This window comes from Musa acuminata, chromosome BXJ1-2, assembly GCF_036884655.1.
Source record: "Musa acuminata AAA Group cultivar baxijiao chromosome BXJ1-2, Cavendish_Baxijiao_AAA, whole genome shotgun sequence".
NCBI classification, from domain to species: domain Eukaryota; kingdom Viridiplantae; phylum Streptophyta; class Magnoliopsida; order Zingiberales; family Musaceae; genus Musa; species Musa acuminata.
In genome coordinates this window covers 27,985,267-27,999,196 of record NC_088328.1, presented here as the reverse complement: position 1 = coordinate 27,999,196, position 13,930 = coordinate 27,985,267, and the positions used below count along the sequence as shown (strand labels likewise).

General features: G+C 36.1%; 2 protein-coding genes across 2 annotated transcripts; both read left to right on the top strand.

The window, feature by feature from the left end:
- Positions 1–2,090: 2,090 nt before the first annotated feature.
- LOC103975466 (abscisic acid receptor PYL3) lies at positions 2,091–4,507 on the top strand. Its single transcript, XM_009390435.3, has 3 exons — positions 2,091–2,383; positions 2,748–2,963; positions 3,956–4,507. The coding sequence occupies exons 1-3, from the start codon at positions 2,186–2,188 to the stop codon at positions 4,226–4,228; spliced, it is 687 nt and encodes a 228-aa protein (XP_009388710.1). The 5' UTR covers positions 2,091–2,185; the 3' UTR covers positions 4,229–4,507.
- An 852-nt stretch (positions 4,508–5,359) lies between these two features.
- Positions 5,360–11,334, top strand: LOC135607200 (uncharacterized). The gene is made up of 5 exons (XM_065098821.1): positions 5,360–5,645; positions 7,510–7,556; positions 10,055–10,231; positions 10,640–10,741; positions 10,986–11,334. The coding sequence occupies exons 1-5, from the start codon at positions 5,477–5,479 to the stop codon at positions 11,118–11,120; spliced, it is 630 nt and encodes a 209-aa protein (XP_064954893.1). The 5' UTR covers positions 5,360–5,476; the 3' UTR covers positions 11,121–11,334.
- Positions 11,335–13,930: the final 2,596 nt, after the last annotated feature.

Below are 13,930 nucleotides of genomic sequence, written 5' to 3'. Positions count from 1 at the left end.
TTCCTCTTTTTAGAGTACTAGTTGGATGATCGATTTTTGTGATACCTGGATCATTAAGTTTGAATGAATAAATAAATCACAGCATGTAGTTCACTGGAACATGGAAAAAGGAAAACATTCTGCATCGTGTCAGTTTACCAGTTGGAGTATTCTGTTTGTTCCTCAATGCAAGAAACTGGTGCAGGTGCAAAACTTGTACTCTTAATGCAACAAGGTCTTTATTGTCTTTATTGTTTGTTGTCTTAAAATTTGTGGAGTCTCAGAAGAGTTACGATATAGCTTAGTTACTTTGAATTCATTTATAAACCTTGATCATATAGATTACTGACAAGTGATTCTGTATGGTTATCTTGTACTTTTATCTGTCATATCTTGTTTGTTTTGGCATTTCTTCCTTTCTGTTAACTTTTTGCTTTTGGTAGCATGTCTTATTGTTGCTTGATCATGTAATTTCTTGACCATCAAAAGAGCTCTTTGGAGTACCTTGTAGAAATCTTTATAGAACAGAGATGTCTACAAGGGAGGTGTGTGTGTGTTTGTGTGTTCTCCAAAGATTGTGGTGTGAGTATCCCTTATCACGTACCTCATTGATATATGCTACAGCTCAGGTAATTGTCATCTCTAATATGATGTTGGTTGGAAAATAGGTAATGGAAACTGATCAGAAACCTCAAACTTTGTACCGCTGCAAAAGATGCCGCCGCATTGTTGCCTCACAAGGGAACGTGGTACCACACGAACAAGGTAAAGGAGAATCTTGTTTCAAATGGAACAAACGAAGCGACCCATCGAACACCGATAAGAAACCTGAATGTTCCTCAATATTTGTGGAGCCTATGAAGTGGATGGAAGCAGGTACCTAGAAACAACACTTTTATCACTTGTGAGACTGCAAAAGAGGCGTCATGCAGCAATCAAACTAACCCGCAATCCCTGGTTGCTGTGTGACCCAGTGGAAGGCGGCCATGTCGAGGAGAAACTTTGGTGCTTAGGTTGCAAAGCTCGTTTAGGCTCATTCAACTGGGCAGGGATGCAGTGCAGCTGTGGAGCATGGGTTAATCCAGCATTTCAACTGCACAAGAGTCGAATTGATGAATCTACTTGTTGAGCTGTGTCTGTAATGTTGATTGAATCGCCATTTTACACCGTATTAATGTCAACAACACTGAATCTTTTTTTCCAAGAAATTAAAGAACTTTGTATACCCTTCCATTGGAAGGATATAAAGGTCTGATTACAGTAGGGTGGAAGCTTCAGCTCTCTCCACATACAAGGTAGCTGAGTAAGTTTACTGTAATTAGTTAAATTGTGTACAAAAACTCGGTGACCCAAATAATGGAGTCAAGTTTTCAAATATCACTAACAAAAGAGTTTAACATCCATTGTACATTTTTATAAGAACTCTTTAAGTTGACTAATTTGCTTTTGCTTGCCCATCTCAGCACCTTAGTGCTTGGCACGTTGCTTGTTTTGCACCCTTCACCTTGCAAGGAGTACAGTCAGCAGCCACTATATTCCTCCTTTTGTCTCATAAAACAAAGTCACTCACTGCCTACAAAATTCAAAGAAGAAATAAGGAGGAACCATCACGCTCTAGTGAGAATTCAGCTGAACCAAATTGCATGTGTTGTTGGTGATTTTGATACTCTTTAAACTGATGTTTCAACTGGCTTTTTTTTCTATAAAATGGTGAACCCATGTTTTACTTCAATGGCATGGCGAGGAAAGCTAGTCTTTGCCCAATGAAGCTTACCCTCGAATTTTAACCATGTTAATTAGCATATGTTCACTTAAATAGAATTGTTTATGTTTTTTTTTATTTTCTTACATTTAATTTACCCAATATAAATAATAAAAAAATAGTGGTCTGGGCTGGGCCGGGCCTGCATACGATCTCTTTTCATTTTGTTATTTTATTTTTTTACTCATTTTATTCGAATATTCTGTCATGCTTACGACATGATGGTATGTAAACGAACATAATTACGTTCATGCCACCATTCTCACACGCTAGGAAGTGATTACAGCCACCGAAGCGTCGGTGGCTTTCCCGTAAATTTGTTCCAGTGAAGGTTACTTTCTACGAATATGAATCCGATCAGAACCGAGAGTGAGGCGGGCTTGAAGGGAGCCATCTGGGGATCGCTCGATTTGGGTGCGATTCGGTGCGTTCAATCGAAGCAAGATGGTGGGGATAAGCGGGGCAGGCGTTGCGGCGGGAAGAGGAGCAGGGTCGTGGCGGCTCGCCGACGAGATGCACCCTCCCGGCGGAGGTTGCCGCCCGGTGGCGGCGGAGTACATGAGGAGGTTCCACTGCCACGAGCCGGAGGAGAACCAGTGCAGCTCCGCCATCCTCAAGCACATCAAAGCCCCCGTCCATCTCGTAAGATCCTTCCTTTCCTGGCACTCATGTAATTGTCCTTCTCTGACGTTCTAGTTCAAGCTGCCTCTGGATCGAAGAAGACATGAATTATTTCGATGGACATGTTTGCTCTGTTGCCTGGAACCTTTATTATGGTTGCTTTGATGCATTGAACATTCACGTTTCCGAAGTGCTGGATACATAAGATGTAACTTGATGTTTTGATGGCAAAGTGATTTGATTATCTATTTTTTTAGAGTGTTTTGATGGCAAAATTCTTTAAGTTAATGGGCGGCTGTACATTCATTTCTCACAAACTTCTATTCCATGAATCATGATTACAGTTATAACTTGACGATGATCTGTTCTGCTCATATGTTCATAGGTGTGGTCTCTTGTTAGGAGATTTGATGAGCCACAGAAGTACAAGCCTTTTGTGAGCAGGTGCATCGCACAAGGGGATCTGGGAATCGGGAGCTTGAGGGAGGTTAATGTGAAATCTGGACTCCCTGCCACCACCAGCACTGAAAGGTTGGAGCATCTCGACGACAGTGAACACATCCTCAGCTTTAAGATTGTTGGAGGGGACCATAGGCTCAAGGTCTGTTGATCTTCTCACTGCTGCACATTCCCAATTCCTTGCTGTTAAATTACCACGTTCTGTTTCTTTCTTTTCTTGTTCTGGTGAACTATATTCTACTTGAAATTAGACTATGTTCTGATAACAATACGTTACTAGCATGAGCTTATCTCCTGATTTGAGCTTTTGTAATATCACAATTGATAAAATCTTATGTGCCCTATTAACGATTGGTTTGCTTCCTGATGAGTGCACAGAAAACTAGTATGACTATCATGCATATGATGAAACTTCTGTGCTTGATGATATAGATTATCACGACTCTGTTTCATACGGTCCAGTTCTTGCATTGATTGATTAGCATAGAGATGTTTTCTTTAGAAGCAGGTAATAATCCCAGAAACTTAGATCAGTAGTACGGATTCTTACCATTTGATTAAGGGTAAAGAGCATGTGGTTTCCTTGTAGAATATATACATGTGTTTAATTTTTTTGTATGCCTCATATTAGCTTAATTTCTTGATTAGCTTTTGTGATCATCATCTTTTTCAAGGTGGAAAATTTCTTGGATATATAATTTTTGCTTGAAGAGTTAGGAGTAAATAATCACTTAAATCTACTCGACTATAAACTTTTAGGTTCACTTGTTCTTTATCAATCGATGCTTGGCTATTGTCCTGTTTCTTTGGATCTGCTAATTCATTTGTCCATTTACTTAAATCTACAAATGCGTTTAACCAGTTTGTTCAGATCTTGTGTATGTTCATATTCTCTGTTTTTAGGACTGTAAAGCTCATTCAAGCTATTGTGTATGTTCATATTCTCTAATCGATCTCTTGATCATCTACCATCTTTTGTTCAGTTTGGTGGATGCTTCAGACGTGTGGCCAAAATGTTAAAGTATACATATGAAATTTATAACCTGACTACTTCAGGGCTCTCATTTTGCTATGCAGAACTATTCATCCAATGTAAGTTGGTTTATGGCTGATTATGAGCTATCATTTTGCCAGAACTATTCATCCATTGTAAGTGCCCATCCTGAAATCATTGATGGGAGACCAGGGACGCTGGTGATCGAATCATTTGTAGTGGATGTGCCTGATGGGAACACCAAGGACGAGACTTGCTACTTTGTGGAGGTCTTGATCAAATGCAACCTCAAATCCCTGGCTGAAATATCTGAGCATCTGCCACTTCAGGACCACACAGAGCCAATTTGTCTGGACAGAGGTGGAGACACGGGTGGGGTTACAAGTGATGTTTCAGGGCCTTCAGTTCATTAAAGCTTTGCCATAGTCTGGTTGTTCTTATTTGCTCCCTATATCATCGGTAATCTTGACAATCACCACTGGGCATTGCTGCATGTGAATAGTGATGCCTGCTTAAGTGTTTCTATGGTTTTACTGGTGATGGCAAGACTGCAGTCGCTACATTAAAGGAGAAATATGGGTTGTAGGATTGTCGCATGTATGACTCCTCTTAAATGACTTGAGTGCTATTCGAGCATTGTAAATATTTGACCATCTTGATTCCTATTTCATCTATTTTATCTATTTTACTCAGAGGTATTTAACAGACTAATTCTTCTGATAGGTGGGAGGGCACATTTTGTCAGCAAATGTAAAAAATCAAAAGCCATTGTGATCCATCACTGGATGGTGTGGTCCTCTTTCAGTGTGGAATCAATACAAGCAATCATGGTCACACTTTTGTTTCTTGTGATGCTTTTTGAAGTGATATCTCCATGTTTTGCATGAGTATCTAGTTCTCTTGCTTGAACTGTATCAATGGCTGCCAGTGGAGTCAGTGAGACCTCTGGTCAACAAAGTTGTCATTGCTATGCCTATGCAATGTGGATAGATTCTTGGTGGACCTGTCTTGGTGATGTTTGATGCTGCCTATGCAAGCAGTAAGACACAATGGAGGTAAATAGAGATGCTTTATAGACCAAGCATACCTTACTATGCACCTACATTGTGTTGTTGATGGTTTTGAGTTCCTGCTCTCTCAGTGATGAATCCCACTATGAGTTCCTGCTTGTTTCTAATAATTGAATGCATACTTGTACTGTGAAGCAACACAATCACTGCATCACAAGGACCAATGATGAGATATCGTCGGAACTTTGGATGTTGTGTTGACTTTAACCCTGCAGAATGCGTCACTCTTGACTGGTGGCTATCAAATCAAAGAAAGCCTAATGTTAAGTGGGCCTAATAATTAGCATCACATCAGGTGGGACTCATTGTGGCTAATTGGGCCTGCGGGCTAAGGCAGAGGCGGATGATTGGAGTTATTTCGGTTCGGTCCGTCGGGATCTTTATTTCGTTTCGGCTTGGTTCGCAGTAGACCGTTCTACCGAACCGGATGTTTTCGTGGTTTCCCAATCAGATTAAACCTTCCGAGGCTTCTTGGAAATATACGAGTATAATGGTCGGGTTGGTTGGTTGGAGAAGGGTTTGAGTTCGCAGTCCTACCCCTTCTCGATTTCGTTCTCCGAGTTCTTCGTGGTCGTCGCTTCCCTCCTCGTCATGGATCAAGACTTCCGCGCCCGGCAGGCCGCCATGTACCGCGCCGGCACCGGCGCCGCCCCCGCCCCCTCCTTCTACCCCAGGGTCAATTCCGCCGCTGCTGCTCCGCCCGATCGCGGAGCTTCTTTTCATCACCCTGCTTCCTCTGCTCCTCCTCCCTCTTCGTCTGGTATGATTGTTTCTGCTTCTCCTCGAAAACCCCCCCTAGATGCATGTGTTATGAATTTTTTGATGATCGGATCTTATGTTCAATCCGTCGTTGATTCACTGATTTTGGATCGGCATGTTCGAATTGGGCAAAATTTGCTGAGGGGAAATATCTCTGGTTGTTTGGTAAAAGATTCTTTTCCAATTTAAGTCACGGTCGATTTCGATCATCCTCTTTGATTAAGAAATCTGTAAAACTTCGGCAGAAAACAGATGATTTAGATCGTTGTCGACGCTAATCACTGAATCTTTTCTTGGAATAAAGTAGGTTCTCTACCAACTGAAAAAAATTTCTCCATGCTATTCAAATAAAAACAGTCATCTTAGATTTTAGTTGAAAAAGCTAACGACAAGAAGACAAGGATTATTAATGAATTGCGAAGGAAGTCCGAAAGTTGATAGGATTGGTCAATTCAGTACAATCAATTTTTTTCCCAAATTTTTGCAGCTACCATTTATTTGTGTTTTAATTGTGAAAGTTTGAGTTGATTGAGGCATCTATTCAACGTGACTACCACTGATAACGGCCTAGAGTCATCCTAAGTCCATTAGTGCTGTGAGATGTGCACTATATTATTTGAGGTTATTTAGGGGTATGTAACAAAGGGGTTAATACATGAATTGACTAATTCATGAAGAATTCTAGCAGTTTTTAAAATAAAATATTATCTTGAGCATGGATCCCAAGGCTCATTTTTTTTTAAATGTTTTTTACTCTAAATGATGAGTTTTCTTCTTCTTCTTACATCTTAGAGACTCACTATCGACTCTACATCAGTTAAAATCTGTTGATCCTAGATACTACAATGTCATTGATGGAGAATGTATCAAGAAATTAAATGTTGTCTTCTGAGAATTTGGAACTCTAATTTACTAGCTTGATAGGTGAGTTTCTTAATTTGTTTGCGGTAGTAAATGCCATCATATCTCAACTGTATTCAATTAATATCTTAATGCTCGATTATGAACTTTGCTGTGTTGCTAATTAAGTGAGAAAAACATATGAATCTTGAAATGAGTCTTTTATGGTGTAACTTTTCTATATAAGGTCCTGGTGATTTTTTGATATAAGTTAAATTATCCACTACATGTCGAATTACAAGGTAGCTGGGGTGGAAAAGAAAAGCATTTAAGCAGTGTTTCTTGACATTATACCTGAAGATACTTCTTAATGATCAATGTCACTTTGCTGTTATTTGTGATATACTAAAGGATAACAGGCTGAATAAAATCTTTTAGAGTATCATACTAAGTCATTGTTGAATTTCATGTCCCCCTTGTTTCTATTACTTGTTTGCTGCATAGCTGGCATCTTTCTTTGTCTTTATGGGCTTCCTTCTTAAGATAAACTTGCCTGTGCAAGATCATTAATGGTTCTTTTGGACTTTTGGTGCACCTGCTTGTTTTACCCATTAACATCTTGATAGTGTTCACCATATTCATTGACATTTGTCTGCAACATTTGCGTAGCAATGATCAAAAAAGGAATATAAACCTTTGGTAAATATTCATCACCATAAATAAAATGAATATTTTTTTTTCACTTAATTTGATAATTTCTTTATGTTCTTAAATACTAATCTTCTGCTGTCCTACCTAATTATGAACATTTGCTTTCTTACAATTGGCTACATAGTGTCTACAGTTGTTAAAATCTTATATACAACTGTAACTGAAATTGCTATTACCAATTTGATTGTTCCTGATGCTAGCTTCAATTTTATAAATTATTGTGTTAATGTCTACCATTATTTTTTTTCTTGGAATGTTAATTAATATGGACAACATATCACACGTAATGGAACTTTAAAATTGTTTAGCTGCAGGACTTGGCATCAAAGTCATGATAAAGCCAGAATATCAGATAACACCTGTAAGTGGTCAAGTGTTTTATATTTTCTTATTACAGACAATTTTTACTGAATTTTACATGTCAAGCAACCTGCATGGTTGTTGAGATATATATGGTTGAATTTGTAATATTTGAATAGCCTTTCTTTAGATATGCAATTCCTCCTTTCTGATCATAACACAAATCTATTTTTCTAACGACCTTGGATCTCCTCTTTATTTGAATATATAAACTAAACTTGGACTTTATCATCATGAAGATTTGCTTTTACTAAGCTTTTACTTGACAAGGCTCGTTCACACGACACTTTTGTAACGAATCCATGTTAAAGTACTTATTATGGTGTTATCTTGGTTACATGCTTGTGCATTTACATGTTAGTGAAAATTTATTTTTATTTTGATCTATTTTCCACGCTTAGTTTAGTTTAACTTTAACAAACTTATCTGATTTTTCTTTTATAGCCTTTTAACTATTGTATCAAGCCATTAAATATAGTCTCAGTTTCAGATTTGCCAAATGGTTTACCATCATTTTGTCATTTGGGGAAGTAATGGTGTAGTAGGTGAGGGAAGAATCACTTATTTGAGAACAAAGAGACAATAAGATGATTGTACAAAATAAACCTGATAACTCTTTTTCTTTTATGAATCTTAGTTATTTTGCTGCATGCAAAGCTCCTGAATAATTATCTAGCACCTTGGATAAAAGATTTAATTGGCATTTGGCTTCTAAATCAAGTGCAGACCTTGTTGAAGACTTGAAGTTGTTATTCAACTAAGAATCCAAATTAAAATTTGTTGACAATGAATATCTAAAATTGATCTTGACAGAAGACCAATATGAAAATTTCAAAAGCAGCTAGAAAAGATTTCTTGGACTTACTTGATTCAACCCTAGACCTGTTACTATAGGCCAACGATTTCAATAGGTGCTCGGGCCTCGCGCCTCGCTTCATTTCTAGGCGGCGCGCTTCAAAGAGGCACCGCATGGCGCTCGCCCGAGCCCAGGCGTCGGGCGCTTCGGGTGAGCGCGCGGGTTAAACCAGGCGACCGAACCAGCGTTTTAGGTCTGGTTCGGTCTCCGGTGCTTTAGTTGGTTCAATCGAACTAACTAAAGCACCGATATCAGCCTTCCTCTCGCGACTTCCCAACCCTAACCCCGCTGGCCGCTCTTGCTATCGCTGCACGCTGCTACTATTGTCGCTGCCACTATCGTTGCTCCTACTGCCGCTGCTCACTGCTACCGTTGTCGTTGCCGCTGCCACTGTCATCTCTCCCCGCTGTCGCTGCCACTGTCGTCACTCCCCGCTCCTGCTCCCGCTGTTGCTGCTCGCTGCTACCACTGCCGCTGCCACTATCATCATTCATCGCTCCCGCTTCCGCTACTCGCTGCTGCTCCCACTGTCATCGCTCGCCGCTCCCGCTCTCGTTGCTGCTGCTCTTAGTCAGCAGCCTCGATCTTCGTCTTACTCACACTCTTCTCACTTCGTATACTGTTAACAATATATTAACAGTATACTACTAATTGTATACTAGTAAAAGTATTTTTTTTATTAGATTAATAATATAATTTTGATTTTAATACTATTAATTTTTATTTATTTGAAATTATTATTATTGTTTTAAATTTTGAGACTTTTTGTTAATGTGATATTATAATTTTACAAGATTTTCTTAATTTAATATCATATTTTTATTTAAATAATTATATTTATTAATTATATTATATATTTTTATATTTTAGTGTCTCATTTTGCTCGGGCGAGTGCCTAGCACCTCGGACGTTTTTAGACCTTGGTGCCTTTTGGCGCCTAACGCTTTTTAAATCACTGCTATAGGCTGGATTCAAACTTAAATTAAACACAATTTGAATCCTTTTTTATTTGTTATGTCTATTGCTCTTAGGAGCTACTGAATGATTTGCAGTATTGTCTCTCCTCCTGTTCTGTAGACTGGACTTCATCCAGAATAAAACTGAATCTTGTGGAGTTTGAGTCTCTAGCTATTATTTGAAAAAGAAAATGTTGGGATAGGTGAAGATTATAACGCTTTTCCACAAAAGTCATAGTTTATGTTTTTTTTTCATCTGAAGCTGATGATATGGCGGGGCCAACAAAATATGTGTAGATTTGAATTGTATACACCTATCATTAGGATATTTTTTATAAAAATGTAATTTCTGATATTACCATTTGAGCATACTTGGTAATTTGTTCTTGCTAAAGACCATATCTTGGCCTTAAGTTCTACGTATAGTTTGGGGTAGCATTCCATGAAAGAGTACTGCCTTTTCCCTAATATTATTTTCCAATAGATACCCCTTGTTTACTCTATCGAATGTTGAGCAACCTATATAATGTAAAACAGCTTAACAATACATAAAATAAAAGAACGCTTAATTGAGATATATTTTATAAGTTGATTCCTGTGTTCTATTTTATTGATTAAAAATGTCTTGTAAATGTTAATTTTTTCATTGCAAATTTATGTTTCTCTAATTAACATCCAATTTTTCAGCCTCAGTTGGCTCCACAAATGCCTGAGGTTCCTCGTAGCAAGTTCCAATTTGATTTTGAGTTTGAGAAACAAATACTAGCTGAGGCCGAGAAAGAGAGTCAGAATTGGAGCAGAATTACGGCTGAAAACCAGCAATCAAAGATGTCGTCTGCATCATCATCTTCATCTCCTTCGATGGTACAACAAGAACTTGTTTGACACTAAATTTCATTTAGCTATAGTTCTATAAAATATAACCAAAATTTCTTCTTAAATATCGTCAAATGTTATCCAAATAAAGTAGTAGTTTTAATATGACCATGTCCTCTTTCCTATGCTACTATTATTTTTCATGTTCATTTGTGAATTTTCTTTTCTGAACATTGACTTTTTTTAATATCATAACAAGAATCTCACAAGTGGCTACATGTGTCATAATGTATCTGAACACTCTAGGTGGTTTGATCACTTGTTGGGCTGTTTTACTTTTTGCAGGAGGCCGTTATTATTATTTTGATCAACTACTAAACCCCACTATATTCGTCAGAGATTGTAAAATTTATGAATCAAAGTGTTCTTAATTTGTATTTGTTTAATTTTGTGAAGGCATCAACAGGGGATCCAATTGTGGATAAGTATGTTGCCTCTGGGCTTCGACGTGAAGCAGTGTCGCTTGCTGTTCTGAATTATGGAGACAATCCAGTGAAGGTATGTCGACAGTCTCCTTGGAAGACATCTCTCTCTCTCTAAAAGAGTTAACTGAACAAGATTTTCCTTGTATATTGTCCGAGCTGCATTTCTTCCTTTCAAATCTCTTTTAGCAGTTGAGTTCATAATCCTCAGAGTGATAATATAGCAGATTGGTACAAAGAGCTGACTTTAATGGCTCACTTCTATGTTCAAGTTGCATAAATAAACTGAAATCATGCTTTCATATACCTTTTTGTTTCAGGTGAGAGAATTTGTAAAAGGGTACAACATTCTCCGTGAGATGGGATTCTCCTCAAAAAATGTGGCAGAAGCACTGGCTATTTATGATAATGACACTGACAAGGCTGTTGCCCACTTCCTCAACACTTCACAGTGATGCTACGTTAGATGTTTGGGGTCATATTATGTGGAACCCAGTAGGTTAGTTTCTGGGTGTTCACAGTATGTATCTTGAGGTTCCCGTCTTGTGTTGGGTTTGAGATGCGCAGAAGCTTTCTTTAAGACTGAGTTGGTCATTCAATTTGATATATATATTCTCTAAACAAGCTTGAATATCAGATTGTGAAATCAATAATTTGTTTTATGGATTATGGATTAGAGTATTGGATAATTAAGAAATAATATGTATAAGAAATTTTTATTGTTGAGATAAAAATATAAAGATGAATGTGTGAAGTTATTAGGAAAAATTAAAAAAGAAATTATTTAAATATAAGATAAGATGAGAAAATTTTGTTTCAAATGATATGGGTATATATTTATAATACTTTTTTATTATTGAAATGATTAGAGGTAGTGAAAGATTTTAAAAAAATTAATAGAAATTATGATTTTTTTAATTGATAAATTTTTTATTATAATTTATATCCCACAAACCTATCAATTCAAGCCGCTTTGACTTCACTAAATTTATTATGGATTACTCAAATTGGGCTCATAGATTTTGACCAATCATCCATCTAATTAGTCTCATTAAAACTAAAGTTGATCAAAATCAAAGATTAATAAAAACTTAATTTTCTCCGAATTCGATCAAAACTTGATTGATGGAGTCTAAATCCAATTAAGTAGTCAAAATACACTTATGATCAAAATATTTGAATAAAATAAATCAAATTATTTAATTTTATATTTGAGGACATAAGCTAAAAAAATTTATTTTTTGAGAGGTAAAATTATAATTTTATTTAGGATATATAATAGAATTATATAATTCTTAAAGGGTAAATACCATTAAAAGTATATAAATTTGAATTAAAAGGATTTATAAGAGCAAAACTATAATTTCAAAAGAAAAACCCTAATTCTTTCTTCCTTTTTCGTGACCGATGTGCGAGGCATGTAGCCATTACGGTGCGTGGTCGCGGCATGGCTTACAATGTTTGCATGTGTGTCGCCAACTTCTTATACTACCGACCAGTGACCTCTTCGATCGTCGTGCGATGTTGTGTCATCGTGCCCATGCTCGATTATGCATACACATTGCCTAATGATTGTCGAGAGCGCAATTGTGCCCATGCTTCCTCTTGACATAGCCATTAGCCATCGATGTCTAGTTGATACTGGTCATAACTAATAGATGCCACCACAACAACATTGCTATAATCATCATAGGCAACGACGCTACCATAGCCGCCATAAGCAACAACGCTATTGTAGTTGTTGCAATCACTTGTGACCAAAGTAGGTTTGCCATCATAAGGCTGCTGCATACATGCAACTGTGCATGCGATCATCGTCAACTATCATATCCCATGACACTTTCGCTACGTACACATCTGCTATCTACGATTAGGCTTGTAACAATTGAAGGCCACCACCCTTAATAATACTATCGTTGATAACAAATTATTGACTATGATCTATCGATTAAACATGAGAAATTTCACATTGCCCTTAAGCAAAAGACAAAAAATTAGATAGAAAAACATATCAACAATATCGATAGATCCTTAAGCATCATAAATCAAAATCAAATAACACTTTTTTAATAAGTAAAGAGTGCTAATAAATATATCTAAATACAAAATTGATCTAAAATAATTTTATGAGCTAAAGTAGTTGATTTCAAAATATAGCTCTGATACAATTAGCATAAAAATCATAATTATGCTACTGTTATATCTAAAAAAATTAATACAGAAACTAAAATAAAATAATGATGTATCAAATTTATGATATATACTTTCGATGTCATTCAGAAAGTTTTTATTTAATCTGCAAGTGCACCATCCTTTGATTAGAAAGCTATGATGCTAATATGCAAAGAGAACTATATTCATCTTTTTCTCTTTTTCTATCATTCATATAATTATTATAAGTGATGGATTATGAACTAGGGAGATGAGAGAAAATTTGTAATATCTTGACAACTAGTTGTTTCATCCCTAAGAGGTAATGTCTTTTTATAGAGGAGCATAATGGATATAGGATAATAATTAGGAGAGTCCTTATCTAATTATAAGTAATCCTACCGAATATCCTAATAGGATGGGGTCAAGACATTTTCTATTATTTATGTGATTATAAGATAGAGATGGGTAGAGCACTCTCTAGCTCATCTTTGTTCTGTTTATATTATTAAATTATATATAATACAATTTTTATCAATAATATAAATAAAAAAATAAATTTTATTATAAAAAATAAAAATCAAAAGTTTATTTATATAATAAGTTAATATGTAATAGCATATTCAAAACATTCCATGTCCATTCAAGATAAAGATGCTTATAAGGTAATTGATATATATTTTAGTCTTAATAATATTATTTATGTTTAAGTTTTTATTGTTAAACACTTTATATGTTTTTCATTCTTGTATATGGATATACAAGCATGGAAATTGAAAAGGCATGATTAATGAAGAAAATTATTAATTTATAGATTTTTAGATATATTTGTATTTATTTAATTGTAGCTATATTTGAATATATTTATTTATTTTTATATTTAGATATATTTATATTTAAAATTTATTATCATATGTAGATTTTATTATAATATTTATAAAATTTGATATAATTAATTGATTTTGAAATTAGGAGAGTATGGTGAACCCACGAGTTCTTCGTCCCTAATCAAGACTCATTGTTATCCTATTGATAGACTAGATGATGAAGGATACATAGGATTAAGGTAGGACCTCATAACGATAAGTTCGATGAACAAAGAGGAGATAAGAAG